At 44.4% G+C, this 26590-nt stretch overlaps 2 protein-coding genes and 2 pseudogenes across 2 annotated transcripts; 3 read left to right on the plus strand and 1 right to left on the minus strand.

Moving 5' to 3' along the window:
- The first annotated feature begins 7964 nt into the window (after positions 1–7964).
- On the plus strand, positions 7965–8990 carry LOC146724933 (uncharacterized). The gene has a single exon (XM_085487846.1). It carries the CDS (start codon positions 7965–7967, stop codon positions 8988–8990), a length of 1026 nt encoding a protein of 341 aa, XP_085343972.1.
- Positions 8991–10441: 1451 nt separating this feature from the next.
- Positions 10442–10999, plus strand: LOC146724934 (uncharacterized). Its single transcript, XM_085487849.1, has one exon. The coding sequence runs from the start codon at positions 10442–10444 to the stop codon at positions 10997–10999; it is 558 nt and encodes a 185-aa protein (XP_085343975.1).
- A 1088-nt stretch (positions 11000–12087) lies between these two features.
- LOC114933781 (uncharacterized) lies at positions 12088–17262 on the minus strand (annotated as a pseudogene).
- A 1338-nt stretch (positions 17263–18600) lies between these two features.
- On the plus strand, positions 18601–19409 carry LOC146724935 (uncharacterized; annotated as a pseudogene).
- The last annotated feature ends 7181 nt before the right edge of the window (positions 19410–26590 follow it).

Below are 26590 nucleotides of genomic sequence, written 5' to 3' on the forward strand. Positions count from 1 at the left end.
TCCCGGGGGGAAGCCAGCGTTTTCAGATATTCGCAGACCCTCGGACCAAAAATAAACCCTTTCCCTCTTTTTAGAACGGGCCCCCGGGAGGCGCGACGACGATTCCCCCCCGGCCCCGACGGTTGGGGGGCCCGGGGGAGACGCGGAGGGGCCATGGGAAAAAGGGGGGCCGGTGTCCCCCGCCGAAGCCTCCGGGGGGTCGGGGCGGGGTTTTCAGGGCCCCAATTTTAGGGAAGCCTCGCCCCGGGGGGGAGAGGGGGCCCCCCCCTTTTTCCCTAGGGGGGTGACTTCTCCTATCCCCGAAGATGGTGCTTCTTTTCTTTACTGCCCCCCCCCGAAAGCCCCCCAATTTGGGGGCACCCGGGGGGGTTAACCGCCACTAAAATTTTTTTTCCTAGACGAAGGGGCGATGGGGAGGGCCCCCTTTAAAGGGGTTTTTGGGGGTGCGAATAAGTCCCCGGAGTTTCGGGGTCGGCCCCTATGAAGGGGGGGCCCACAGTCCTGTTTTACGTTTTTGGCCCCAAAACCCCCGCCGAGCGATAAACCACGAAAAGGTTCCAAAAAGGCGTCGGCCAGTTCCCAGGCGACTCAAGAGGGGCGGCCCCGGGAAAACCCAAACGTGAAAAGAAAAAGGGAAGGGCCCTTTGAAATTTTTGGGGCCCCCGGGCCTTTTTTGGACTTCCAGCCGAGGTCCCGGTTTGCCCCCAAAACCCCCAAAAGGAGGGGTCTTCCCCCTTTACCGGGGCGTAGGAAAACACCCATGGAGGGTCTGGGAGCCGCCCCCCTCGCAGGCTTTAAAACCCCGGTAATGGGGGTTTTTTTTTAAAAGGGAAACGGGCCAGAGGAAAAACCCGAATTTTTTTGGCGGAGGGGAAAACGGGTTTTACGGTCCCCCCAAAGGAAAAAAAACGTCGGTTTATGCCATCGTGAGGGGTTAAAAAAATTCGCGACGAGTCGGTGGGGGAAAATTTGGGGGGGTAGCCTAAAAAGGCTTTGGGGAATGTGTAAGACCCCCCTCCACCAAAAAAACCCCGGAAAACTTCCCCCAAACGGGTATTAAAGAGGGGGTTTGGTTTGGGGGGTTTTAAACCCCCGAAAAGATTTTTAATCGCCCTTTAAAATTTTTTCAGCTTGGGCGAGCCGTACCCAGGGAAACCGGGTCATGCGTTTTTCAGCTTTACCCCCCCCCCTCGCGAAATTGGGGGAAAAAGGGTGGGCCCCCGTCGGGTTGTCGAAACCCGGGGGGAAAAAACCAGGGGGTGATGCGAAGAGCGTGCGGGAGATATCGAATACAGCCCCGGGTTTTGTCTCCCCCCCCTTTTCCAAACTGGCGTGCAAAAGGTTTTGAGTTCTGGTTTTCCGACGTTGCGGGACCCCTCTCCGAAGAACCCAAAAGGGGCCCCCCTCCCCTTTTTCCCCAAAAAGGGCCCCCGCCACCAAATGGTTCCCTAAAGGGTCCCCCGGGGGAAATTTTCCCCCAAGGCCAGTCGGGGCCCCGGGGTTTTTGCTCAGGGGCTGATCCCAAAAAGGGGTTTGGGGAGCGAAAGTCCCGAATTTTTGGGTCCCCGGTTGGAAAAAGAATGTGCCCCCCAAAAAAAAGGGTTCCAGGGGTCCAGCCGAGAACCAATTTTTGGGGGGCGACCAGAGAAGAAGAGGGGCCTTTTCAGCCCCAGGAAGGGGAGCGTTTTTCTGACGAGGGACCAAAAGTTTTCGGGGTGATAAATTTGAGCCGGGTAAGGAATTTTTTTTTAAAAGGGGGAAAAATTTCGGGTTTTTGGGGGCAATCAAAGAAACCCCCCTCCCCTTTTTTCCCCGGGGTTTTTTTGGTACAACCCCCAGCGGCGGGGCAGGGGCGAAGCGGGACGAACCGGGGATTTTCCGGGCGGCAGTCCCGTCGTTCCCCCCCCGCCCCGCCTCGGAAAAGTGCAGTCTCTCTATTTTAGGGGCCCCGCTTGGAAACGTAACCCAGGGCCTTTTTCATGGTCGCCCCAAAAAGGGGGGTCCCAGTCGAGGGCCCAGCAACCAATTGCCCGGATTGAGCCCCTTTGGGGGGAAAAAGTCTGGGAGAAACCAAAACCCAGCGGATAAAAAAAAGTTTTGCTTAAAAAGATACCCCTTAGTGATCGGGGGCCGTTTTGGTTTTGGGGGTTTGGGGAAGGGGGAAAGGGGCGCCCAAAAAGGGTTCCCCCGGGAAACCCCAGGGGGCATGACTTTTTCCCCCGGGGCCCCCCATCTTCCCTTCTTTGGGGCTCCCCGGAAAATTTTCAAATAAGGGGGGATTTTCTACCTTTTTTTTTAGAGGAACCCCCCATTTTTCGCCGAAAAAAAACTTTCGGAGGATTTCCTTGGCTTCCCGGGGGGGTTTTAAAACCCAACGGGGAAACTCCTTTAAAAAGGGCGGACGGGGGACCGCGGGGTTCCCCCGGGGGGGAAAACCCCTTCGTCTAGGGGGGAGCTATGAGCGTGCGGAGGGCCCCAAAAAATTTTTGGGGCCGGGGAAAACCCCTAAATCCGGGGTCCCAAATTCCTTGATCTCGTCTCCCCATTCCCCTTTCCCCCCAATATTCTTTTTCACCTGAAACATTGGGGGGCCCCAGGTTTGCCGGTAATTTTTTAAAAAGGGGGGGCAAAGACAAAACCCGGGGCCCCTTTTTCCACCGTATAGGGTCACTAGGGGGGGGGAAAGTTGGGTCCCGTCATCAGGAATGGGGTTTAGACAAATCCCTTTTTGGGCCCAAAAAGCTCAAAACCTTTTTTAAAACCCCTCTAAAATTTAAGGCCCGCTTTTGCGCAGGCCCCCGGGGGGGAGGGAAAACAGGGTTTCCCGTAAACCAAAAAGTCGCAGGGGAGCCGGCTTCATTGGGTTTTGGGGGCCAAGTATTGCTATGAAATCCACGTACTGTGCGGAAAGGGATTTTTTTCCCCTTTTTTAATTTTTTGCTGACGGGTTTTCGGGGGGGGACTGGCGGCCGCGGTGGCTGGAGATCAGGCCCGAGGGCCCACGTTTGGGGTCCCCACCCATATCGCCGTTTTCTTCGACGTGGTGTTTTTGGAAGTGTCCCGCCTCCGGTCAGCCTTTTTGGGGAAAAAAAGTGAAGGGCCCCCGAAACTCCTCCGCTCCCCCAAAAAATCGCCCGGTAAAACGGGGCCTCAAATCGGATTTGGGGTGGAACGTGATTCCGGGGTCGTCTCACCCAACCCCGCCCGAAGTAAACCCCCGACGTGGTTTGGGTTTAGCTAAATTTGGGTTTATGTCGATTTTTCCCTTTTTTTTTTGGCCCTACAGAGGGTCAACCGTAAAAGTCCCGCGCCAAGGTTCCCGGATTTACTGGCGGGAAACCCCGGGGCCGCGAGCTCCAGACCCTAAAATTAGGCCAGTTAGGCCCCCCCGGGGGCCCTTTTTAAACCCCCGGGGTAATGGGGGGCTTTGGGAGCACCCGGGGGTGGGGGGGATGGAAGGGGAACCATAAAAACGGAGGGTGATACCCTTTTCCTTTTAAGCACCTGTCCTTTTTTTTTCCCCCCGACTCCCCTAAAACAAAAAAAAAGCGGGGCCCCCGGGTAGCCCCAAGCGTTGGGGGGGGGGCCTTTTTTTCCCACCAAAGGAGGGGTTTTGACCTTGGGGCGGAAAGGGGGGAACGGCTGCCAGGGAAAACCCCCGCACCATACCCCCAACGCGTGCCGTGGCCAAAAATACCGCCACCGGGGGTCGGGGAAAAAGGGCCCTTCTGCGGCGCCCTTTTGAAAGGTCTCCGATGAGCGGTGGGGGGGATGGGGTTTTTGGGGATGTTGGGGGTCTTCCCAAGCATTTTTTTTTGGAGGGCCACCCTTTGGGCTTTTCGGCCGAGACGTTTTCCCCCAAAGTCTTGGGCCCTTCCCAAAGGTGCTCTTGCCCTCGAGGGGCCCTTTTTCCTATAAGGGCCACGCATCACGAATGGTCACCCTGGCAGGCTGAACGCGTCCTCATGTTTCCCCCCTTTTTCCCTTTGGGCCCCTTACGAGCAAAGGGGCCCTACGGCGATCGACGGGGCCCCCCCTGGCCTTGTTGGACAGACTTTTTCGTGGGGGGGAACCACTCCAGAGTATGAAGGCCCTCGCTCAAAGGGGAAAAACCCCTAGCCCAAACGTAGGCGGGGCTCGTTGTTTTTTCCCCCCATTTGGGGGTTCCCCCCCCCGGCGGACGACTATCGGAAGGTCAAAAAACGAGGGCACAAAAAGATCTTCAACTCCCCCTGGCCGGCCCAAAGCCCCCCGGCTGACCCAGTCTTTATGCCGTGGAAATTTTTCCTAACCAGTAAGGATTCCCCCCTTCTCTTTGGGAGGGTTAAAAAAACGGGTTAAAAAAGGCGGGGGTTTTTTTAAACGCTTTTTTTGTAGTAGTGCTTTTTTTTTTGCCAGGGGTCCCCCCTTTTAATTTTGGGGTTGGTAAACGAGGGTTTTTTAAAAAAGTTGCCCCCCCTGACACGGGTCTTCAAGAAGATTTTTTTTTTTTCCCCGGCTTTCGTTTTTTTTCCTGGCCGATAAAGGGGGACGAAAATCTGGGAAGGGGGCCCCTCCTCGTTTTTTTTCCCTAAAAGGTCGGGACCTGGGTTGAGGGGGCGTGGTCCCAGGGGCCGATGGTGAAAACCCCGAAATAAAAAAAAACACGGCGCGTTCCTTCTTCTGGAAGTACGGGGCCTCCAACTCAGGCCCTTTTTCCCCTAATAAGACTTTTTCCCCAGTAAAAGGTTGTCCTTTTTTGCAAGACGCATGCTTTTTTTTGTCACACCCCCACCAAAATATCATTCATGAAACGAACTTCCCCCAATTTTTCGAGATTCAAAACCGGGTTCCACCCCGAGTGTGATTTTGGCCCTCCCCGGGCCCTTTCGAAGGTTTCGTAGCGCGGAAATCTTGCCATAAGCGCGGTGGCTTTGGGGAAATTTGTCGTTTTGTCTGCCCCTCTGACACTGCTTTTTTTCAGATGCCGTTCACCTACCAAAACCTAGCTTCCGTGGCACCGGATTCAAAAAGGGGTTCTGGGGATCCGGTCGAAGGCCCAAAAAAATGTGGCACGGAAGGGAAAGGGATTGGGAAGCGGAAGACGGCGAAGCACGACACCGACAAAAGTTCGTTTAAAAAAAATATTTTTTAAATAAAAAAAAAAAAAAAAGAAAAAACAAAAACTGAAAACCGCCAGAATTTACAAAAGTTAAGGATTGGGAATCCAAAAAAATCCGAGTCGGAAAATTAATAAAAAACTTTTCCCAAAAAACCCGGTAATTAAGTTAAAGAGAAAAAGACAACGATCTTTTTAAAAAAGTAGCAAAACACCTTACGCGAAAAAAACGGGAAGAGCCCCCCGGACACGAGAGGAGGCTTTTTAGGCCCGGTTTCTGAAAGTCGAGAAGAATCCCTTTTTTTATCGTTTTTTGGGGGCGAAAAAGGGTTTTTTGTGTAATTTTTTTTTTAAAATTTTTTGGGAAAAAAATTACTTTTTCCGTATCCCCCCCCGCCTTCAATTCCCTTTCTAGACCCTGAAATTTGGGTTCACGCAGTTTTTATTGCGTCAAAGGCGAAGCGCCAAAAGGAGGATTTTTTCCCCCTTTTTTAAAAAAGGGCGATGCGGCAGGGGAACGAGCTGGACGACGAGCCCCCCGGGGAAACCCGGAAAACATTTGTGATCCAAAAAAAAAAAATTCGTTTCTTTTGAATAAAAAGACTATTCCTCTATCACCCTTTCCCTATCGCGATCCCAAAAAGAAATAGGCATACCCCCATAAAACCAAAGGAGAAAAAATAAAAACGGGGCCTTGACCCGGGATCGTTCGGAAATTAACGGTGGTTCAAACAAATACCTGCAAGCAGTGAACTTTTTAAGTGACCCTTTTCAACAATTGCGCTACTTCCATAAAAATTTCCGTAAAAAGGGGAAATTTATCAGCCCATATTCTCCTTTTCAACACCTTTTTTCCCTTAAAGGTCGACTTGAAAAACAAAGTCAAAAAAGGACAGGAAATTTCGTTCGTACAAATTTTTACTTATTTCCCCAATAAAAAAACAATTTTCCCAAAAAGCTTTGGTTATAATCAAACTATGCCCTAAAAGGCGATTTAATCGGGAAAATTACTGGAAAAAGCCGGGGAAAAGCCCCTATATTGAAAGGGAAGCAACCGACCAGACGGGCACACTTCCCCCTTTTCTAGGGCCCGCTAGAAAGGGGAGGTTTTCGTACTCAAGCCCACATTCTTCAAGAAAAACCGAGGATTCAACGTCCTTCAATTTATTCCGTACCAAGGCGGCCGAACACGTCCATCAACGAGCCGTTGCCAAGATCAAATTCCTTTTTTCTCCCGGAATGAACCCATGGCTAACGTTCGCATTTTTTTTTTGCCTCGTTAAAAACGCCGTTCCTTCGCAATGGGGGAAAAATTCAAATTTATTTCCGCGGTTCTGGCGACCTGCTAATTATTTTTCCCCCTTTTCAAACCAAATAATTTCGATTTGAGGAAGGGAATCACGAATCGTTCGAAACAAGCGTTTTATTACCATTTTAACGTTTATTTCCTTCCCCAAGTTTTGTCAACGATCTGTTCGGGTTAAAACAATTAGCTCCAATTAGGAAAAACGATAAAACCGGGGGCCCCCCCCTTTAAATGTTTGAGAGAATGGGTATATTTTGTTACTTCTTTTACAAAAATAACAAATTGAGAGAAAAATTTTGGGGAATCGTTGGTTCAGAGAGGAGAAACCTAATGAAAAATAACGCGTTTTAATAACAAATTTTCGCTTAGGCTTACCAAGGGGGGAGATAATCGAAGTCCCCAACGGAAAAATATCCAAAAGAGTTCCGGGGGCCCCTCGATTCCAAACGGCACAAAAATAAAATAGTCGTTCTCACCATACAAAACCGCGAGTAGTGCGCTCTTTTTTCCGAAAACATCGTTTAATGCATTCGAGAAATTTTAAGCTTGCATTTTTTCCCGACTAGAGTTTGTTCAAAAAATAATAATCAAAAAAATTTTTTGACCAAAAAGGCAACTTTTGAAATTTCGTAGTTCCTTTTTTGCTTAAAAAGTAAAAAAAACTCTTTTTTACACGGGAAATTTAAGGCAAAATTTAACGACACAACAGACTGGACAAAGCGATAAGCGTCCAACGTAATTTACATGAACGCGGGGTTAAACCCGTGCTCCTGGTACCGACGTGTTTTATGGGTCAAAAACGGCGACAGTTTACACGCGAGCCTAAGATCAAGGGTTTCCATGCCCCATTCGTTTTTGTAGGTCGTCAAATTTAGAGCTGCTTAATTTCAAACCTAAAATATCGGGACGGTAACTACGTCTAATTGCGTTAACAGCTCTCTATTTTATCAGGCGACAAAAAATAAACATTTTCATCCAAACATTTGGGGTTCCAAAATTACAGCGTACATTCCACCTCATTTCCAATTACAAGAGATTCCGTTTCTTTCCAAATTGAATCTAGCCGATCCAAATCCAAGCTCAAATGATGCAATCGAAGTACTTCTCGGGGCCGAATTATACGGTTCAATTATGATGGGTGGCTTAATGAAAGCTTCTAACGATGCTACACTTGCGCAAGAAACGATATTCGGGTGGATCATTTCGGGTCCTATTTCAAACCAAAAAAATAGCCAAAGAATTCACGTTCACCAAGCAACTTCTGGCAATCTCGATTTCGAACTCCGACGTTTTTGGGAGCTGGAAGAAATTCCAACGACACACGCTCTCTCAGAGGAAAATCTTCGTTGCAACTTACATTTTCAAGAGACACATATGCGCGATTCTTCAGGGCGCTATGTTGTCCGCTTACCCTTCAAGTCTGGTCCTCCGATAAAAATCGGCGAGTCAAGGTCAGTAGCTACGCGTTCACTCGCGCAACTAGAGCGACGTTTAGCCAATTCTCGGGAAATTTCAGGGCAATACGTCGACTTTCTTAACGAGTACGAAGAGCTCGGGCATATGCAAAAAATCGAAAACGTGCAACGCTTCTTTCAACCGACGTTTCTACCTCATCATCCAGTTATTCGCGAGGACAATACTACAACCAAACTTCGTGTAGTGTTTAATGCCTCGGCAAATACCTCGAATAACACTTCTTTGAATGACCATCTTATGATTGGTCCAAAGTTGCAAGCCGATCTTCCGGCGATTATTCTTCAATGGCGTTTGTACAAATACGTTTTTTCCGCTGATATTCAGCAAATGTTTCAACAAATACAGATTCATTCAGACGATCGCCAATATCAATTAATATTGTGGCGTACGATTCCGAACGAGCCAGTCCATACTTATTCATTAAATACCGTTATTTATGGTACTGCCTGCGCGCCTTATCTCGCCCAACGCGTGCTCAAACAACTTTCAATCGACAAAAGTTCGCGTTTTCCACTAGCTCAAGCAATTTTGCAAAATGAAATATACGTTGACGATGTCCTATCCGGAGGCGATGATAAACCATCCACGATTAAAAAACGCGACCAACTAATCGGCTGTTTACTAAGCGCAGGCATTCATCTCAGAAAATGGGCCAGCAACGATTTTGAAATTCTACAAGATATAAATCCTGCGAATCACGGTCTAGCAAGTTCCAAGCCTTTCCAAGAAGGTGAACAATTAAAAATACTCGGTATTCATTGGACACCTTGCGATGATAATTTTTCCTTTGAAATAAAATTCCGTCCACCATCTACCGACATTTCGAAACGACAAATCCTTTCGACGATAGCGAAAATATTCGATCCCCTCGGATGGGTGTCTCCGATCACGATATCTCTCAAAATTCTACTGCAAAAACTGTGGAAATTTTCCTACGGATGGGATGATATTCTTCCTGCGGAAATAACAACCGAATGGAATGCTTTTTGCGAAAAGATGTTACACTTGACGACTCTGCAAGTTCCTCGTTGGTTAGGCTTCGAGCGTAACATTCAGTGCTTGCATTTACACGGCTTTTGCGACGCTTCATCTAAGCCTATGCAGCGGTAGTCTATTCAAAAATTGTCACGAATTCTGGCGATAGTCATGTTCGACTTCTTCTATCAAAAACCAAGGTTGCTCCGATTAAAACGATTTCGATTCCACGACTCGAGCTCTGTGCGGCTCAGCTGCTAGCACGCTGTATTTCGTTTACTATTGACGCGATGAAATTGCAAAACATTCCTGTGTTTTGCTGGAGTGACTCGACAATCGTATTAGCATGGTTGCAAAAGGCTCCATCAGATTTAAAAGTATTTGTAGCTAACAGAGTGTCTTCTATTCAAACGAAGCTTCCTACGGCGACATGGCTGCATGTGCCAACAGAAGATAATCCCGCAGATTGCGCATCGCGCGGCATAAATCCAGCTCAGCTAACGCCTTCCAGTTCCTGGTAGAACGGCCCGGCATGGCTGAAATTTAACGAGGATAATTGGCCAGTTCAATCTACGATAAGTTGCACCGAAGATGATTCCGAATTGAAAGCGTCAAATGCAGTCCACTCGCATCATTTAAATCGAGCGGAACTTTTTGAATTCTTCAATCATATCTCCACGTGGCCACGCTTACTACGGGTCACCGCATACGTCCTTCGGTTCAAGTTTCGAACGAGAGTCCCAGATGTTGCTCAAGGTCTCTCTATTTTGCAAGTTGATGAAATAAAAACCGCGCACAGATTCTGGATTAAACAGATGCAAACGGAATACTTTTCAAAAGAAATCGTCGCTTTCAAAGCCAAGTCGAGGTTACCAGTTCGATGCTCCATCCATTCTCTCGATCCGTTCCTGGATCCCTCCGGTATCCTACGCGTGGGTGGTCGACTTCAACTGTCTGACCTTTCATATGATCGTAAATTTCCGATTCTACTTCCAAAGCATTACCTTTCTAAGCTCATTATCGATCAAATTCATAAGGATACACTTCACGGCGGTGTACAGTTAATGCTTCGCACGTTGCGAGAACAATATTGGATTCTGGGGGCGCGAAGCATGGTAAAAGGTTGTATCCGCAATTGCGTGACATGTACTCGGCATCGCGCCATAACCGGCGTACAATTTATGGCCGACCTTCCTACATTTAGAGTAATTCCGTCCCGTCCATTTTGCCATACGGGACTTGATTACGCCGGCCCCTTCGCAATTCGAGACGCTTCCGGCCGCGGACGTAAGTCGCACAAAACATACATCTCGCTATTTGTTTGTCTCGCTACACGAGCTATACACTTAGAGCTCGTTCATGATTATTCCACGGCTGCGTTTCTCGCATCTTTCGAACGGTTCGTAGCGCGTCGTGGCATTCCATCCGATCTTTATTCCGACAACGCGACTACCTATCAAGGCGCGGATCGCGAACTTGTTACAGCGATCCGACAGACTCAAGCCGACGTAGATCTGCAGGCGAAGTTCGCGTCAAAGCCAGTTCAATGGCATTTCATTCCGCCTTCTGCCCCTCATTTTGGGGGCATGTGGGAGGCAGGTGTTAAGAGTGTGAAGCACCATTTGCGACGTATACTTGGTTCCTGCACACCTACGGTCGAAGAGTTCACTACGCTTTTATGTAACATCGAAGCATGTTTGAATTCGCGCCCGATCGCCGCACTTCATGACGATGTAAATTCTTGCAATGCGCTCACACCAGGGCATTTTTTAATTGGTAGCGCCATTAAATCGATTCCGAGTCCGAGCGTCTTACATATCTCCGGGTCACGACTCGATCGATGGCAATTAATGCGTGCGAAATACGAGCAATTTTGGAAATTGTGGAGTCTTGACTACTTGAACACCTTGCAGCAGCGTTTTAAATGGCAGAATCGATCTGATGAATTTCGCATAAACGATATTGTTCTAATAAAAAATCCTAATTTACCTCCCTGCAGATGGGAACTTGCGAGAATCATCGAATGTAAGCCTGACAAGGATGGCCTGGTGCGAGTTGCTCAGGTCAAGACCGCGTCTTCTACTTTTGTAAGACCTATTGTTAAACTCTGTAAATTGCCGGTAAGTCCGGACGGTTCAGCGTAATCTAAATTCTGCAGGTTGTCTCCAATGATTGCAGTTCAATGTGTAAGGATTTACCCCTGACTGTCATTTGAATCCCTTGGCGATTCAACCCGAGGGGTATGTTTGGGAAAAAATTAAATTTCCGTGATCCCCGCGCGCCTTCGATATACGCTCCTGAGAGCTCTCTGTAATTGTGTACATCGACAGTTTGTTATTGCGTCCACAAGGGCGAAGCGCCGAATTAGGAGAGAGTTTCCGCGTCTTTAAAAAGGAGCGATGCGGCACGGAAGGCGAGTCTGGTACGACGAGCCGTCCGGTAAACCCGAGAAGAACATTTGTGATCCGAAGAATAAAAATTACGTATTCTTACTTAGAATAAAGAGACTAGTTCCTGCTATCTATCCTTGCCTATCGACGCAGTCCACAAGAGAGAACTAGGCGATAGCTCCGATAAAACCCAAAGGAGAAAATATACAAAACATAGAAAAATAATCTTTTTATTGTTATAGGAACTAAAGTGTATCTCCTCTCGCGTGACCGCGGTGTTTACAATTATCGGGGATTTAACGTAAGCGCTTTCTTTTCGCAGGCGCGGGGTATACGTATACCGGTGCGGCCGAGCGCTATTTTAAAGAATATTAATAAAAAATGATGCATGATGCATGTTGCATGTCACAATTTGCATGAGCTTTAACGCAATAATGTTCTTAGGTCTTTTCAGTTTACAATCAACCGTTCGATTTTCGAACATTCCGCCCGCCTTGCAGTATACCTGCAATCGAACAAAAAGTGCGAGAGAGAGGGCGCGCCTATTCACGCTCTCGCGAATGACGGGCACGTGGAGCGCACGTGCTCTGACGGATTTAGCTCAAGTAATTCCAGATCGAACAGCTGTTTATTTTCGAGCGCGGCAGTATATACGCGTGTCGGTGAGCGCATCGAGGAATACGCGACAATTTGGATTGTGATTTTAACCGTGATTGAGTATGAACGAATAGTGGAGTGATAAGAAGATTGCAGCGATGCAAAGAGTGGAATAGTGAGTGGAATGCAGTTGTGATTGATGTGAGTTAGTTTGGAACGGTGCAAATTAAGGGTTGATGAATTGACTAATCGCTTTGGGTTTTAGGTGGCAGTTCGTCAGCGTCGGGAAGGAAAACGAGTTTGCTAACGGGTCGGGTCAAGACAGTGGTGGCGGTGCGGACCTCGACGACGCGAACGTGTCCGTCGGCTCCGGAGAGCAATTTGGTGATGCGCGCTAGAGGCCACCTCGTTGGAGCGGTCATTTCGTGACGGATTAAACAGAGTCGACCGACGCGAGCTTCCCGGTTTATTTTGAACCATTTCGGCCGATGAGCCAGCGTGTGCAGATATTCGCGAGACCATCGAGACCAGAAATGATCTTTCATCTTTTGTAGAAGCTGCCACCGGGAGAGGCGCGACGACGATTCCTCGGTCAGCGACGGTTCGGGGACGGCGGAGAGCGCGGAGCCGATGAGGAAATGGCCGGGCGTCAGCGCGCTGAAGTCCTCCGGGTCGTCGGTCAGCGGTTGCAGAGGCCGAGAGTTGAGGGCAAGCCTCGACCTGGGAGAGGAGAGTGGCCATCTCCTCGTAGGTGAGTGTAGCTTCTCCTATCACTCTGCGAAGAATGGTGCTTCATTGACTTGACTGCCGCTTCCCAGATGCCACCGAAGTTGGGCGCAGCCGGCGGGTTGAACCGCCACTGAATTTGTTCCTGAGCAGCGAAGGAGGCGATGCGACGGCCTTCAGGGTTTGTGGCTGCGAATAAGTCTCGGAGTTGCGTGTCGGCGCCTATGAAGGTGGTCCCACAGTCGCTGTATAGCGTTTGGCATACACCTCGCCGAGCGATGAACCGACGCAAGGATGCCAAGAAGGCGTCGGCCGAGTAGTCCGAGGCGACATCAAGATGGACGGCCCTGGAACCTAAACAGATGAAAACGACAATGAAGGCCTTAGAAGATTTTTGCCCGCGGCCTTTGGCACTTCGCAGCCAGACGGGTCCGGCGTAGTCGACGCCAGTATGGAGGAATGGTCTTCCTGGCGTCACTCGGGGCGCAGGCAAGTCACCCATGAGAGGCTGTGCTGTAGCCGCCCGCCATCGCAGGCATCTAACGCAGCGGTGAATGTGGTTTTTAACGAGGGATCGTCCACGAGGAATCCAGAATTCTTGGCGGATGGAACACAGGGTCAGCTGGGTGCCCCCATGCAACGATCGTCGGTGATGCTCATCGATGACGAGGTAAGTAATTCGCGTCGAGCTCGGTAGGATGATTGGATGGGTAGCCTGAAAAGACATTTGAGAATGTCGTAGACGCCCTCCGACGCGAATAACGCGCGAATCGTCCACAAACGGGCTGAGCTTATTGAGTGGGCTTTGGTTGGGCAGTGATGTCAGTCCTCGCAACGATTTTAACTCGTCCTTGAAATTTGCAGCTTGGACGAGCCGTACCCAGTGGATCAGCGCGTCATGCAGTTCTTCAGCGTCTACCCCGCCGTCGCGATTGAGAAGGATGGGCTGCCGTCGGCGTTGTCGAAACCACCGGAGACACCAGGCGGTGATGCGAAGTAGTCGCTGCAGGGACGAGTATCGGAGTAGCAGCTTCCGGTTCGTCTCCTCGCTTGTCCAAGACTGCAGCGTGCGAACGGACTCGACGTTCTGGTAGCTCGACGTTGCTGGGATCCTCTCCGAAGACAGTCCAAGGGCCGCTCTCCGTTTTCAGCCAAGAGGGACCCTGCCACCAAAGTGGATGCGCCTCAAGATCTCCAGGGAAGATGCCTCGAGAGGCGCAGTCGGCCGGGTTTTCGCGTCCAGGGACATGATGCCAAAGGGCGTCGGGGAGCGACGTCTGAATTTCGCTGACCCGGTTGGCAACGAATGTGACCCAGGAAGAAGGATGTCCACGGATCCAGCCGAGAACCACTGTGGAGTCTGACCAGAGATGAAGAGGCGCCTTTTCAGCTCCGATGAGAGGCAGCGTTTGCTGAACGAGGCGGACCAGAAGAGTTGCGGCTGATAATTCGAGCCGAAGGTAAGGAGATTTGTTTTAGCGGAGCAACTTTCGTCTTGGCGGCAATCAGCGTAACTCCATACTCCCCGTTCTTCTCGGTTTTTAGGTACACCACAGCGGCGTAGGCACGGACTGAGGCGTCAGCGAATCCGTGGACTTCCAGGCGGCAGTCAGTCGATCCTCCGCCCAGCCATCGAGGAACGTGCAGTCTCTCTAGTTGAGGGAGCTCCGCTTGGAAGCGTAACCAGGCCTTCTCATGGTCGTCCGGAAGAGGAGTGTCCCAGTCGATGCCGAGCAACCAAGTAGACTGGATTAGAGTCTTGGCGAGAACAGTCGTGGGAGACAGCCAACCGAGCGGATCAAACAGCTTCGCTGTCAACGATAAGACTGACCGCTTAGTGATCGTGGGCAGCGTTGGTTGGCTGGTGGCGAAGGAGAAGAGGTCGTCGCAAGGTTGCCACCGTAATCCCAGGGTGGCATGACTTTCCCCAGGCAGCCACCATCTTGCCTCTTGCTGGAGGCAGTCCTCGGTAGGTAATGTCGAAAGTAACTGCGGGTGATTAGCTGACCATTTTTTCAGAGGGAAGCCTCCCACCTTGCAGACCAGAACAAGCTGTCGGAGGATTTCCTTGGCTTCCTGGAGGGTAGAAGCTCCAGACAGGATGTCGTCCATGTAAACGTCGGAGCGGAGGACCGCGGCTCCCTCAGGATGACGATCGCCTTCGTCCACGGCGAGCTGATGCAGCGTGCGGATGACCAAGTATGGAGCGCAGGCTAAACCGTAAGTCACAGTAGTCAGCCAATATTCCTTGATCTCTGTCTCCGAGTCCTTCCTCCACAATATTCTTTGCAGGCTCTGATCATCGGCATGCACCAGGATTTGCCGGTACATTTTTTCAATGTCGGTAGCAAAGACGAACCGGTGCCTTCTCCACCGTAGTAGGATGTCAGCTAGGGCGGGAAGCAGGTTGGGTCCCGTCATCAGGAATCGGTTGAGACAGTCGCCGTTGGCCAAAGAGCTCGAACCGTTGAAGACCACTCTCAACTTAGTAGAGGCACTGCTTTCGCGCAGGATCCCGTGGTGAGGAAGGTAGCAGGTTCGCTGTAGAGATCCAATAGTCGACAGGGGAGCCGGCTTCATATGGTTGAGGTCCAAGTATTGCTCCATGAAATCCACGTACATGCTGCGGAAGGTATTTTCTCGTTCTAATTTTTTGCTGACGTGTTGCAGGGCTCGACTGGCGGCGCGTCGAGTGGCTGAGAGATCAGGCAGAGGCTCGATCGTCGGCAGTCTCACCACATATCGACCGTTGGCTGTACGACTGTGATGTCGCAGGAAGTGATCCTCGCACTCCTGGTCAGCCTTGGAGAAGAGTTGTGAAGGCCGTTGAAGCTCCTCCTGCTCCCAGAAGCGTCGCACCAGGATAGAGACGTCGTCCTCAACTCGGCATTGGTGAGTGTGAACGTGATGTCCGGTAGTCGTCTCACCAACCACGCCTGACAGTATCCAGCCGAGCGTGGTTTGTTGAGCTATTGGTTCATGTCGATTTCCCTTTTTTAGGCCCTGACAGAGGATCGAACCGTAAACGTCCGCGCCAAGGAGGATGTCAACCGGATCAGCTGAGCGGTAATCAGGGTCCGCGAGCTCCAGACCCTGAAGATGAGGCCAGTTATGCCCGCCGCCGTTGTAGCCGCCGGCGTAGATGGTCAGCTTCGGCAGCACCAGGGCGTGGACGGTGATGGAAGGGCAGCCACTAAGAGACTGGAGGGTGAGTACCACTTTACCTTTTGAAGACGCCTGTCTTTTTCCCGCCGACTCCATACACGGAAACTGAAGCGGAGCTCCGTGCTAGCCTCAAGCGTTGGGTGAGCCTTTCCGACACAATGGAGGATTCCGAGCCTTGGTCGACGAGGGCGCGAACGGACTGCCAGGAACCATAGCGATCGCATACGCGAACGCGTGCCGTGGCCAAAAGTACCGCTACAGGCGTCGGAACCGGTCCCTTGCTGACGTGCGCCGTTTTGACGGTCTCCGATGAGCGGTAGGCATCATGGAGTGAGGTATGATGCCGGTCATTGCACGCAGAGCAGTTCTTCTTGGAGGCGCACTCCTTGGTCTTGTGTCGGCCGAGACAGTTTCCGCACAAGTCGTTGCCTTCGACGTGCTGCTTGCGCTCTGAGGCCGTCATTTTCCTATAAGCGTCGCACAGCATCACGAAGTGGTCACCCTGGCAGGCTGAACAGCGTCCTCTAGTGTTTCCCTTGAGCTCCTTTGAGTCCAGCTTACGAGCATGGTGCGTACGAGTCGACCTCGACTGACTCCCGCTGGCCTTGTTGGACGAGACGTCGATCTTCGTCGAGGGCAACGACTCCAGAGTATGAAGGCGTCGCTCAAGGAATCGCTCTAGCAGAGCGTATGGCGGAGGCTCGTTCGTTTCACTGATGGAGGTCTCCCACTCGCGGCGAGAGCGACTATCGAGAAGGTCAACGGCGAGGTGCACAAAGAGATCTTCAGTACTCCCTACTGGCCGGTCGATGCTCGCCAGCGAGCTGACCGTAGTCTTGATGCCGTGGAATATCTTCCTAAGCTCAGTAGAGGATTCTCCCTTCATCTTTGGCAGGCTTAAAAAATTCGTTAAATAAGAGCGGGTTAGTAAGCGCTTATTTTCGTAGTAGTCGCTTAGAGTTCGCCAGGCTCGCTCGTAATTGGCTTCGGTAGAACTGAGGTCTCTGATGAGAAGATCTGCCTCGCCCTTGACACAGCTCTTCAAGTAATGCATTTTTTCCACAGGCTTCGTCGTCTTATCCTGGCCGATAAGGGAGACGAAGAGGTCTCGGAAGGCCGGCCAATCCTCGTATCTTCCCGTAAAGGTCGGCAGCCTGGATTCGAGGTAGCGTGGTGCGAGGCGCCGATGGTGATGTCTCTGAAGTAGCAGAAGCAGCGGCGCGTTCCTTCTTCTGGAGAATACGCCGCATCTCCAACATCAGGCCCTTGTTCACTAGATAAGACTCTTCGCCGAGTGAAGGTATGTCCTGTTTAGCATAGACGTCATGCTTTATTTCGTCTACACGCTCAGCCAAGATATCATTCATCGCATCGAACTTCTCCCACAGTTTGTCGAGATTCAGAAGCCGGGCTTCCACTGCACCGAGTGTGATGTTGGCCTCGCCGAGCTTACGAAGGTTATCGTATGCGCGCGAAATCTTGCCATATAGCGCGGTGGCGTTGGTAATTATAGTCGTTGTGTCTGCCATCTCTGACACTGGTCTTATTTTCAGATGCACTGTTCACCTACACTGAAAGACTCTACGCTTCCGTGGCACCGGATTCACAGGAGGTTCTAGGAGGATCCGGCTCGAAGGACCAAAAATAATGTGCGCGACGGAAGGCAGGATAAGGATGTCGGAAGCGAGAAGACGGCGAAGCACGACACTCGACAAAACGTATCGTTTAATATAACTATATTTTAACTAAAAACAAAGAAAAATACAAATACTGAAAACCGCACAGAATTTACAAAAAGTTAACGGATTAGGAGAATCCAAAAGAAATAGCCGATTCGGTAATTAATAATTAAACGTTCAGCAAGCAACGGTAATTGGACGTGGTAAAGAGAAAAAGACAAGCGATCTTTTTAAAACAGTAGCAACACACTCTTGACGCGACGAGCAATCGGAGAAGAGCGCCGCGATCACGAGAGAGGAGGCTTTTATAGGCCCGTGTTTCTAGAATAGTCGAGAAGAATCCTCTTTATTCTATCGTTTTGCTGAGGTCGAAAGAGCGTTTTGTGTAATTGTTTACTTTTAGAAAAATAATCTTTTTATTGTTATCGGAACTAAAGTGTATCTCCTCTCGCGTGACCGCGGTGTTTACAATTATCGGGGATTTAACGTAAGCGCTTTCTTTTCGCAGGCGCGGGGTATACGTATACCGGTGCGGCCGAGCGCTATTTTAAAGAATATTAATAAAAAATGATGCATGATGCATGTTGCATGTCACGATTTGCATGAGCTTTAACGCAATAATGTTCTTAGGTCTTTTCAGTTTACAATCAGCCGTTCGATTTTCGAACATTCCGCCCGCCTTGCAGTATACCTGCAATCGAACAAGAAGTGCGAGAGAGGGGGCGCGCCTATTCACGCTCTCGCGAATGACGGGCACGTGGAGCGCACGTGCTCTGACGGATTTAGCTCAAGGAATTCCGGATCGAACAGCTGTTTATTTATATTGCTTAAAAAATTCCCCTTCCACATTAATAATTATATCGTTTATATTGTTTAAAAAATTCCTCTCCCACATAATTTTTATTATACTACGCATGCATTTTCCCCCTATCGCTTTATTGTTTAAAAAATTCCCCTTCCACATTAAAAATTATATTATTTATATTGTTTAAAAAATCCCTTCCTCATAATTTTTATTTATCTACGCATACATTTTCTCCCTACCAGTTTTCTATTTTATCTTCCTTCTTATAAATTTTCTTGAAAATCTTCGCTCACTCGTCTTTCATCGTCCGGACTTTCAAGTTCGTTAGTAAAAAAGTTTGTTAGTAAAAAGTTCTCGATTTTTCGATTTTTGCGTGTCTTTGATTATTATATCTTTGATTTTCTACGCGGTAGCAACTACCATGAACAATCTTAAGAAAATCGAGCAACAACCACGTATGTTGCTGTCAACAACATACGGATTGAATTCATCCTACACGAAGAAAATTCAAGTGGGTCTTATGACGGAAGACAACGTCGAACTGGATTTTCTGCCTGTTGTTTAATTAACATCTCACGGAGCTGTAGGGATTTGCTTCGACATGGAATCGTGGCAAAAATTTCAAGAAAACATGAAAACGATGTCGAGCTACTTAAACGGTGATAAAATTAATTTGAGCTCGATCATCTTTAACAAGATAATTGTAAATTTCACTACCGCATATGGTGCTAGAGCCATACTAATAACATATCGTGAAAACGAGCAAGAAGATCTTTCTTCCGAGACTGTGGAGGATACGAACGAAAACGGACCAAAGGCGAAGAAACGTAAAACTTACAACATTGCGATAGTCATGCAGAGAACGACTTTTCAAGGTGTAGAAAATATAGTTGATTGTGTGAACGCTAATTTAAATCGTCTAAATTTTATTTCAACTAATGTCAACGAATGTGCTCGATATTTAATTAACGAAATACAGTTAAATCTTCCTGTCAACGGTAGCATTAATAACAGTATCGTAAAACTCACGATCAGAGGTAACAGTAAGGAAATAGAACGTAATGTACGTACCCAACTGAAAGATTTAACATTTCTCGATGTATACTTTGAGATAACATTTTTAGAAATAATTTCACTTTATTTCGAACAAATTGTACATACAATTATATCAAAACGTAAATTTTAATAATTATTCGACGAATATTTTCTTGAAATGTTTGTGAATAATTTTGTTCTGTAAAAATATTTTAAATATAAATCATATTTGTACTTTTAAAACCATTGTTCAATTTTCTTTCACTTCCTCTTTCCAGAAATTTCCTCAACATCCATGTTTCTGTTTACCTTCATTAAGCAGCGAGTTATTTTAAAATAAAATTTTATCCGACATCTTTTCAACAATAAGCATTCTTTCTAATCTACGATGATGCATTATTTTTTTATCGTGACACGAGTCGAAATGCTCGCCAGTACAAATATTTGCGTGTTCTTTTTTTATTACCCTACGGCATTGTCAGTTACTACCTGCCACCGATCCCCGGTCGACCGCATGACGCTTTTCTTGGTCAAAATGTTTTTACCCCACCCCGTCTAATATCGACCATTTGATTCGACGAGCTATCCTTGCCATACGTATACCCTAACTGTTTTTACCCCACCCCGTCCAATATCGACCATTTGATTCGACGAGCTATCCTTGCCATACGTATACCCGTACCCCCATACCGTACCCTACGCAACTTTAGCTTAAATACCTCATCTAATCCTTAGACTAGTAAGATCTCGTTTAGCTCAACATACTAGGACCCAGCTCGGAAACACGAAGGCCCCAGGTTCAAATCCAGAGGAAATCAGAAAAAATAAAAAAAATAAAAAAATTCTCATCCCCACCTTTCGGGGCCGGTCGCCGTTTTTTTTCCCCAACACCCTCTCCCCCTACACCCACACTCGGAAAAACCAGACGCCGGTGGTGGGGGAAAGATAAGATAAGACACGGCGCCAGACGGGTCGGTGGTGGGGGTTTGTTTTGACGGGCCATAGTGCCCACTATACTACTAACGTAGGCGTGAAAAGTCTGCGAGCGACAAACTTTTACACGAGAAACAGATTGCGACTGATACGTGGAAATTTCCGAATTCTGCTTATAGCGCCGGCGTTCCCTAGAAATCTCGTCTCGCAAAAACAACGCAAAAAAACGTGGTCGCCGGTTGTCGTCCCTAGCCCCGCTTCCGCGAGAACATCAACATCGAAAGACCTTCGGCACAGCTGATTTCTCTGTTCGTTTCTCTGTTTTGATTTGCGGCGCGCTACCTGACTCGATTGCGACCACCGTGCGAAAACGATTGCTTATTCTCGAACAAGAGAAGAGAGCATTTTTTGTTTCTCCACTTATCAATGTAATCTTGATAAGCCGCACCGGCTGGTAAATGATGGGTATTAATATCACCTAGACCGCTGCAAACATTCATCCCTATAATTTCTCCAAGATATCAGAAAACATTTCTTTATTGTGTAAAACTCGTTCCAGTTTTTGGTCTTGTGGATCAATGTAATGTTCATAAACAAAATATTATACAAATCCGTCCACATCAATTATAACATTTTTTTGTGTTATTGGACAATGCTCGCCGTTCTCAATTTTTGTGATTGTATATGTGAATAAAATATGTTGTATAATTCCAATACGTATCTTGCCATAACTCCACGACTCCGGGACATAGGCAAAAAAATCATCAGTGATGTTCGCATTTCTATTCGATATTTCTAATGTACCACAATGTCAAACAATGGTATTTATGACAAATGGTAAGTTTCTATACCAAGAAAAATTAATAAATTCTTATATAATCATTGCATTTCATCATTTTTAAATCATATTAAATTGTTTTAATGCATATAGAAGTTTCTGTTTTAATTTTTATTACAATTAATAAAATTATTTATTTTTATTTTAGATTGCTCCAAAAAAATTTAACCATTTTTAATGGTTAAATTTTTAACGGTAAATAAAACATTTTATTTATTTATTTATTTACTTATTTATTTACTTATTATTTATTTATTTTATTTTAATTATAAGTAAATTATACTACATATAATAATAATATAATAATCTTTATTATTATTTTAATAATATAATAATTATATAATTATATTATTAATAATTAATAATTATTAATTAATTTTATTTTTTTACAAATGTTTCAGTTGTTAAATTAAGATTTAAATTAAAAAATCTATTTTTTTATTAAAAACTTTAATTTTTTCTTAAAATATTTGGGTAAATACGTTCGCTGACTTGAAAAATTGAAGATACTTTGACTCTTGAGGAACTAACAAATTTACTATCAGAGGTTTACAACTTGATATAGGCGAAACTTCAGTGAGCAAAACTTCCATGGGCAAAATTTCCGTGGGCAAAACTTTCATGGGCAAAACATCTATGGGCAATATCCCAATGTCTGCGTCAATATTTGGAGCTGATAAAGATAAAGGAATACGTGTGATATTTGTAATAAAAACAAAGAAAAATATTTTAAAATTACATAATTATTATGTATATGTTAATTACTAACGTTGTATCATTTTTTTTAAATAACAATATAATGAATATTTTTTTTTATTTCAGAAAATTCACAGACCAAAGTGTATGAGTTTTGTTTATTATCGACTGTCATGTCGAAATTGTCAAATTTGCGTGCCCTTCTTTATCATGATAATGCGTATCCGTTTCTACCGATGTTATCTCGCGTGTCGCCTTGCGCGTATTTTTATCGATAGATTGCCTAATGTGGCGCTGTATTTCCTCATCAAGGAAGAAGAACAGTCAGTCGGCCATTGACCTTTGTAAAACGTTAAGATCTGCGTGTAAGAAGAAAGCCGAAATAAAGAACGTCCGCATACGCAAAAAGAGTTCTTTCTGTGGCATAAAGAACCTACTATAAACACAAAGTACTTTGCGAATTTGAAATGTGTTTCGCATATTCATGCAACGGCTCAGAATTTCTCCTTGTCCATATTTCTGTAGAAACATTTTCGAATTTCGTAGGCACAGCTTGCTTTTTAAGTTGCGGATGTTTGTATGTAACCTTCAATAGAAAAATACATTATTTGAATAAGAACTCTTTAAATTGAATATGAAAATTTTTTATTTAACTTACCTGATCAATTACTTGATTATTTGCGTCAAGCTTAATCCATTTGCGCGAAATGTTTTTTTTGTCAAAATGTTTTTCGCATACAACATCCGTCTGGCGCAACTTTAGTATATTTGGGATAGTCTCTTCCTATTTTTTCCATGTTGGATCTTTAGATACGCGAAATAAAGATCGCTTTATTTGCTCCGTCCTACTGCCAGTTTTGCAATTCGGTACTACACATTACTTTGTCATTTTCCGATATTCAATATATTAATATATATATTTCAATTTTAATATTTTTTCGAAAAAAAATATTAATACATATATTTTAAATATTTTTTTATACAAATATTTAAATATCAATTTCTCAAATTATCTGAAAAAACAAAAGCACAATACCTAATGCGCGCGTGTTTTTGAATTTCAGAGCACTAGCGCCACTCGCTGTCTTAGGGTTTTCAGGTTACGTATATCCACGGTCTTACATACAGGTCTGAAAACTACTTCAATTTTTGATGGTGAGGGTAGCGTCTCTTAATGAGGCACGACCGCTTGGGGCGCTAAAATCGAAGTGTTATCTATAAGGTGTATAGAACAAAATGTTTTTCACACTCAGATATAATAATAATATACTAATATCAGATGTATGGAATAACAATAAAATTAAATGTTTACACATTATAAATAAATGTTCATTTATTCAAAAATAATATTAAAAATAATATATATAAAACAAAATAAACTTCGGCTCGTATATAATTAAAATATGTGCTAAATTAAAAGGCCAACTTAACGAGCTAATAAGGTGTTAATTAAAACTTTTTATTATACGTCATAAAATAATATTACAAATGATAAACGTTTCGTCTATACGACAGTCTTTTTCAATATCATTATCGCCATGTTAATATGTCAACAAATTAAATCATTTGGTAAGACCGTACTTATTATAAATATAAAATCTATAAGCTTATAATGTGAAAAACGCAGTACAAAATTCATGCTTGTTGACTTGAGTTAAAGCGCCTAATCTCGAACATCAGATTTCTGTGATTCATGATGTTATAGTATGTCATACGCTGTGAAATAATTGATGTGTCAGACCGAATATTAAATAGATTTTTAAATAAATAGTGATTACTTACATCTGTGTCGAGACGATAAACTATTTCTTTTTAAACAACATTATCCACAATGTGTACTTTTTAACAAAGCAAATCTATATCTGTTCACGTATTCACGAAGCAAATCTGTAAATCGCAATGTCAGAGCGCTGTATATATACCACTGTGCTAAGATGACATAGACAATTTTTCTAAAATATCAAAATAAGAACCGTCAAGTCGCTCGGTGTCCTTTTTTAAGTTGATACTGTTTTTTTCCTCTTTAATGTGTATCATTTCCGATATCAACCTTTTATAATAATTCTTTTCGTAATCTAAGATTTTTGTTTCGTTCCAATTAAAAGTATGTGTAAAATTTACCAAATAATCAGAATTATTTTATGACGTATAATAAAAAAATTTTAATTAACACCTTATTAGCTCGTTAAGTTGGCCTTTTAATTTAGCACATATTAAAAATAATATTATAAGTAATATTAAAAATAATATAATATTATAAATAATATTAAAAATAATATTATAAATAATATATTTATTATAATAATTTATTTATTATATATATATATTTTATAAATTAAACTTCGGCTCGTATACAATTAAAATATGTGATATAATAAAAGGCCAACTTAACGAGCTTATATGATATTAATTGAAAAAATTTTTTTATTAATTTACGTCATAATATACAAAAGTTAAGATAAACGTTTCGACTGTACGACAGTCTTCCTCAATATCATGCTAATATGTCAAAAAATTAATTTAGTCATATCGACCTTATTATAAATACAACATTTATATATGTGCGCGACGGAAGGCAGGATAAGGATGTCGGAAGCGAGAAGACGGCGAAGCACGACACTCGACAAAACGTATCGTTTAATATAATATATTTTAACTAAAAACAAAGAAAAATACAAATACTGAAAACCGCACAGAATTTACAAAAAGTTAACGGATTAGGAGAATCCAAAAGAAATAGCCGAGTCGGTAATTAATAATTAAACGTTCCGCAAGCAACGGTAATTAGACGTGGTAAAGAGAAAAAGACAAGCGATCTTTTTAAAACAGTAGCAACACACTCTTGACGCGACGAGCAATCGGAGAAGAGCGCCGCGATCACGAGAGAGGAGGCTTTTATAGGCCCGTGTTTCTAGAATAGTCGAGAAGAATCCTCTTTATTCTATCGTTTTGCTGAGGTCGAAAGAGCGTTTTGTGTAATTGTTTACTTTTAGAAAAATAATCTTTTTATTGTTATCGGAACTAAAGTGTATCTCCTCTCGCGTGACCGCGGTGTTTACAATTATCGGGGATTTAACGTAAGCGCTTTCTTTTCGCAGGCGCGGGGTATACGTATACCGGTGCGGCCGAGCGCTATTTTAAAGAATATTAATAAAAAATGATGCATGATGCATGTTGCATGTCACGATTTGCATGAGCTTTAACGCAATAATGTTCTTAGGTCTTTTCAGTTTACAATCAGCCGTTCGATTTTCAAACAATATATGACTAAATTATGATATGACTAAATTAATTTTTTGACATATTAGCATGATATTGAGGAAGACTGTCGTACAGTCGAAACGTTTATCTTAACTTTTGTATATTATGACGTAAATTAATAAAAAAACTTTTTCAATTAATATCATATAAGCTCGTTAAGTTGGCCTTTTATTATATCACATATTTTATTTATTATAATAATTTATTAATAATTATTATATTTATAATAATTATTCTTATTTATTAATAATTTATTTATTCCAGGAATAGCATCTTCTCATTTTTTGCGAATTATTTCGTCATTTGGCACTTTAAACACTGATAATTTATTTTTACATTGTTTATAGCTTGTTTTGCACTTTGAAACGATACATGAATTCGACATTTTAATATTTATAAAAATTTAATATAGTTTATATATATTTTTATTTATTTATATTTAATTTATATTTATTAATAACTTATGTATATCGCGTGACGTTTTGTAGTTGTTCTATCGACCGATAGAGCTCGTCATAATCGAAAAGTGTTGTTTACTATGACAACGGTCACAATAACTGCAACACTCCCACCATGAGAGTTTCCAGAACTGTATGTAAGACCGTGCGTATATCTGAGGACATTTGTCACAGCCACGAATGGTGGCTATGTTAGGAACTAAATTTTTCTTCTATAAGCGATTATACCCTTACTACTAAAATCGCAGACAGTTTCCAGACCTGTATGTAAAACCGTGCTCTGTACTAATCTGATCTAATTAAAAAATTAAGGAAAATTATTTTCCGATATATTTACATTTTTAATTTTATATCTTTGTTACGATATAAGTAAGAGACTGCATTAAATCATCGAAGTAGACGAAACAAAAACTTCAACCAAGAGAAGAATATTTCTCGCTCACGTATTCACGAAGCAATCTTTCCGTGAATCAAGCGTGAAAGGCTCACACCTTTGGATACACAAGTATCCTACAAATTATTTGGTCCTTCGAGCCGGATAGTTCGACATCCGTTATTCCTCAGTTATTTCGGTGAAAGGCAGTTTATTCAAGGTCGTTGTAGCGAGGTTACTTCTCAGTGGAATTTCAAATCTCGTTTTACGAGATCATATTCTAATCCCAAGACAAGCAAATTTTGTTACGAGATCGAGATTCTACTCAATCAAGCGGAGGAATCCAATCAACATCGTTAACAGTATCAACAACATTGCCGTGCAGTTTTCCAGCATTTAGCGTACGAAGAGTCGATCGACTCCCTTCTGCGAATTCAACTCTACAAGAAAAAACTTTTACTATTGTTCAATTTTCTGAATATTTCTATACTGACTATACTAAGATTTTATTTTTTTGCAAACGAATTTTCAAGCTTTTTTTTTAAATGAGTAATAACGAAAATATCATTGATCTTAAAAAACAACGTTTCATTATTAAAGGTTGTTGTACTAGAACTAAAAGTTTCGTTGATGCGATAACTGATATTACACCGTCAATAATGACTCAACTTGAAGAGCGAAAAATAAGGTTAGATCAATATTGGTCTGATTATAATTCAATACAAACGCGAATGGAATTTTTAGATGCTACTGAGGTCAATGATCGTGGCATTTTTGAA

The sequence above is a fragment of the Nylanderia fulva genome, unplaced genomic scaffold, assembly GCF_048542155.1.
Source record: "Nylanderia fulva isolate GAGA-0341 unplaced genomic scaffold, ASM4854215v1 Scaffold11, whole genome shotgun sequence".
NCBI lineage: Eukaryota > Metazoa > Arthropoda > Insecta > Hymenoptera > Formicidae > Nylanderia > Nylanderia fulva.